This window comes from Mustela nigripes, chromosome 8 (assembly GCF_022355385.1).
Source record: "Mustela nigripes isolate SB6536 chromosome 8, MUSNIG.SB6536, whole genome shotgun sequence".
Lineage (NCBI taxonomy): Eukaryota > Metazoa > Chordata > Mammalia > Carnivora > Mustelidae > Mustela > Mustela nigripes.
Window position 1 is genome coordinate 27,572,844 of NC_081564.1, and position 4,606 is coordinate 27,577,449.

At 51.5% G+C, this 4,606-nt stretch overlaps 1 protein-coding gene across 1 annotated transcript; it reads left to right on the forward strand.

Moving 5' to 3' along the window:
• The first annotated feature begins 319 nt into the window (after nt 1-319).
• Nucleotides 320-3,024, forward strand: PRAME (PRAME nuclear receptor transcriptional regulator). The gene is made up of 3 exons (XM_059409918.1): nt 320-609; nt 1,012-1,602; nt 2,499-3,024. The coding sequence occupies exons 1-3, from the start codon at nt 320-322 to the stop codon at nt 3,022-3,024; spliced, it is 1,407 nt and encodes a 468-aa protein (XP_059265901.1).
• Nucleotides 3,025-4,606: the final 1,582 nt, after the last annotated feature.

The window sequence follows — 4,606 nt, forward strand, 5'->3', positions numbered from 1 at the left end:
ATCTTGGGGAAGGTTTGAGAAACTAACTTTGGAAAAATTTATGCTCTGTGAAGCTCAGTAAGGAACAGAGATAAAGCCTAATTACTCTCCTTTCAGCAGCTGGGATCAGGATAAGGGACACCGGTGCCACTAGCAGAGAGAGAGAGCGTGCTCTAGATTTAGAACTAGAAGTGGTAGGGTGGAAGGAGGGTAGGGGACCTCCGGGGATCTCACTAAGAAGGGTGGTGGAGGCTGGGTTGTCCTGGCCCAAAAGAGGGAGGGCTGAGCACCATGAAAATACACTGAGGATTTTCCCTTACCTTGCAGCAGGTCAGTGGAGATGAGTGGACAAGACCCTCTCAGCCTCTTGGATCTTGCAGCACAGAGCCTCCTGAATGATGAGGACTCAGCTGTCCGTGCCCTGGAGAAGCTCCCTGTGGGCCTCTTCCCAACACTGTCCACGGCAGCTTTTGATGGGGGACACACAAAGACTGTGACAGCAATGGTGCAGGCCTGGCCCTTCCCCTGCCTCCGTCTTGGATCGTTAAGAGATCAGTCAATAACTCAAGACCTCTTGGAAGCTGTCCTAGATGGGCTGGAATTGGTTCCTACCAGTGCTGCTTGCCCCAGGTAACTGGAGAGACAGGGTGCTGATAGTGGCGCAGTGACTGAGGAAGTGGGAGTTGGATTCAGGGATGTGGGGCCCAGGCATGTGCCACCAGGTACAATGTCAATCATTGGGAAGCCTTGAGCCATTGCTCAGGGTCCCTCTGAGAAGAGAGCCCTGGTGCAGTTCAGAGCCGATCACGCTGCTGAGGTGGTTAAGGGGGTGGCTAGGTTTCCGGGGGGTATCCCCGGAGTGTATAAAAAGGTGGGCACTGAGGAGGACCCTTTGAACGCATGGTGCAGGGCAGCAGGCAGGGCTGCTGGCTGGCCCAGCGGCCCTTCCCAGGGTTCACTGCTGCTGGTCTCCCAGCCCTGCTGTACTGGCCTGAAAGTCCCAGTCTCTACTATCCTTCTCATTCCCTGCAGGAGATCGAAGCTGAAGGTGCTGGATTTTACCCATGACTTTGAGCACTCCAACTGGGAGGAGTGCTCTGAGACGACTCCTGCCCCCTTTGTCATCACTCACATGCTGGAAGAGCCGGAGGCAGACCCGCTGGCGCCCAATTCCAAAGAACAACCTCCGCATCACCGAGAACCTGTGGAAATCCACACAGACCTTTTCCTCGGCGGTTTGTTCGGCTTCTTCCACCTGTCGGGGTTCCCCTCATACATACTGCAGAGAGTTGAGAAGAGCCATGGCTGTCTGCGCCTCCGCTGTCGGACCCTGGTCATCAACCAGGTGCCGTTGCGCAGCCTCGTCGAGATCCTGGGAATGCTGGAGCTGGAGACCATCCGAGAGGTGAGGCTTCATCACAGGAGCAGGTTCTGCTTCCGGTCGGACCTGATCCAGTTCTTCACCCATGTAGGGCAGATGAGCAACCTGGGCCACCTCATCATGAACGACATCCCCTGGGATTTCCCTGCAGACTGTTTCTCCTTGCTGAGTCCACTGGGCCACCTCCAGAAGCTCCATCTCATCTTTGGCTGTCTCTCAGGCCAGCTACAGAAGATGCTGAGGTGAGTGTGCGGCAAGTCCTCTAAAGGTACACAGGCCAGGGCTTCTGGACGCCGCTCTGGGCATTGCTGCATTGGAGCAGAGACAAGCCTGGGCTTCCCTTCTGTGAGTCCATAGAGTTGCTGCTGGACCCAGACTCCAGGGCGGTGGTCCTGGGCCAGCCAGGGGCTGGTGGCTGCTATAGAAGAGAAAGAGGCAGGTCTGAAATTGTCATCTCATCCACTCATTCATTCGCTTACTCCATTCATTCATTCATTCATGCGGTTGGTCTGTGCCAAGCAGTTAGCTAAGAATGGATATGCAACCTTGAAAAAAACCTGTCTAGAGTTTATGTAGAGAAGGTGAATAAGGATGGTAAGTTGTGAGAGGGTGGTGTTTGAGGGAGGAAACTGCCCCCCACAACATCTAAGCTGAGCTGATTTGGTGAACGGACTCTCCTCATAAATGTCTCTCAGATTTCTCTGTGGTATACCCTGGAATAGGCAGCTGTTCTCCTGGGGCACGGGTCTTTGAGTAAATAGAAGTATGGGGAACCATCTTCCTGAACCTTCTACCGAGTAGAATCTAGGCCTTAGCATGAGTAGGAGTTATATCTAAATTTCATTAATTCTACATTTTATGGAGCATGAGTAATAACTGTGTCAAGGTGGCTTGTTAGGAAGCTTAGAGGGGTGCCTGACACCATACTCTGAAAATAGAGAGGTCCTGTGGGGAATGGAGAAATGTTTCACTCCATGCTCTGTGTTCTTAACTGCTGCGGAAGATGGCTCCCACCATTTGCATCCAGACTGAGGTAGGCGTAGTGCAAATTTCTCAGGCCAGATTTCTGGATCTTTTCCAAATACATCTAGTGTACACTCCAATTTCCAAGCAGTAAATAGTGTTTGTCTCTCCACAGTGGCCTGCAAAAACCACTAGAGACACTGGTGATTAATGGATGTAGGCTTACTGAGAATGACATCACTTACTTATCCCAGAGCATTCATGCCACCCACCTGAAGGAGTTGGTCCTCTGTGGCAATAATCTATCCCAAATGGTTCCTGGGCCCCTCGAGGTTCTGCTGGGGGAGGTGTCAGGCACTCTGCAGCACCTGAACTTGAGAAGCTGCCGGTTGAAGGAAGCCCAGCTCCGAGCCCTGCTGCCTGCCCTGTGCTGCTGCTCTCGCCTCCGCTCTCTGGTGTTCTACGACAACGTCATCTCCACCTCAGGCATCATGAACGTGCTGCAGCGCTTAGCGGGGCTGAAGGAGCTGAAGCGTGTGCAGTACCCTGTCCCTGCTGAGTGTGTTGTGTACTTGGATGAATACAGGTGGGGGAACCTCAACAGAGTGGAGCTCGCCCGCGTGCATGCCAAGTTGCAGGAAATGTTGCAGGCACTACGGCGGGCGGACATGGAGTTGACGAACGCGACCTCAGTGGCCTGACCTATGAGAATGCACAGCTGACCTGATGGGAAAGAGGGGCAGCAGTGGATCCTGGAGCTGTGGCAGTGGATTTCCTGAGGATGGTGTGGCTTTGAAGAAAACTATGAAAACAAGATAAAACACGACAAACGCTGTGGTGGGGACTCCTATTTCTGGATCCAACTGGGGCTCCCTTACTCATTACATCGACAAGCACTGGTCAAAAATCGATCCTGGAGGTGCTGTTTTGGTGCTGGATATAAAAAGAGAGAGTCTCCCAGCACTTTTCCTTCTGGTCTGTTTACCCAGTTTCCCTTTCATTTTGCTTCAGCATTCCCACTTTGAACACCACGCAGTTGGGTGAGTTTCTTTTCAAAACACTTTTTTTAAAGTAAGGTGGGATCACTGACATGTTCGTCAAGGGAATAGATGAATGTAGGTGCTCAGTACGTAGTTTTTTTCACCTCTTTGTTCAGATATTTGTCGACTTCCTGTTCAGAAGCTGCTCTTATTGAGGAAGAGTGTAAACATTCAAGGTGTCTGCTTTCAAAGAACTTAGCTTTGAAAGGGATGGGTACCACTAAACAGGTCACCAAACCCCTATGAAAGCTGCTTTCAGAGGAGTGCCATGAGAACAACAGGATACCAGTATGGCGAGGGGTTACCGGAGTCGGGGACTGGGATGGTTGAGCATATGTATTGGTCTGTCCTCAGCTCCTGACACAGAGCTTCTGAAAGCAGTGTCATTTCCTAAGTAACAACTCTAGAAGTATCCTTTGTCCCAACATTTGGCCTTTGACCCCCACCCCGACACAGGGCTCTTGAAACCCTTGTACATACATTCCTAAGTGAGAAGAATACTAGGATCATTTTTTGTTCTAATGACACACTTTAGGCTGGGCAATCAGATGGCTCCCAGGTGGGGCTGGTCCCCTGAAAGACCAAACCATGATTAGCTTGGAATTTTCAGCCCCTGCCTCATTTTCCAGAGGGGGAAGAGGGACTGGAAACGGGAGTGAGTTGATACACCTACATGAGGAAACCTCCATAAAACCCCAGTAGTAGGGGTATGGAGAGATGTACCCCAACACTGCAAGGACAGAAGCTCCTGCACTTGGATCCTCTCCCCCCAGACCTCACCATATGTATCTCTTCATCTGGCTCTTCATCCATCCTATTTATCATCTTTTCATAAACTGGTAATAGTAAGTGTTTCTGTGAGATCTGTGAGCCACTCCAGCAAATTAATCCAACTTGAGGGAGGGGGTCATGGGAGCGCCTCTGATTTGTAGCCAGATCAGACAAGTGGTGAGTAAGCTGCGGGCTTAACTACTTGCTCTTGGGCATCTGAAGTAGGGCGGGAGCAGTCTTGTGGGACTGATCTCTTCAGCTGGGATCCGCCACTCTCTCCAGATGCATGGTATTGGAGATACAGTGTGACTTAGTTTTTGTTGCTTGGATCTTGAGAAGCTGCCGGTTGAAGGAAGCCCAGCTCCGAGCCCTGCTGCCTGCCCTGTGCTGCTGCTCTCGCCTCCGCTCTCTGGTGTTCTACGACAACGTCATCTCCACCTCAGGCATCATGAACGTGCTGCAGCGCTTAGCG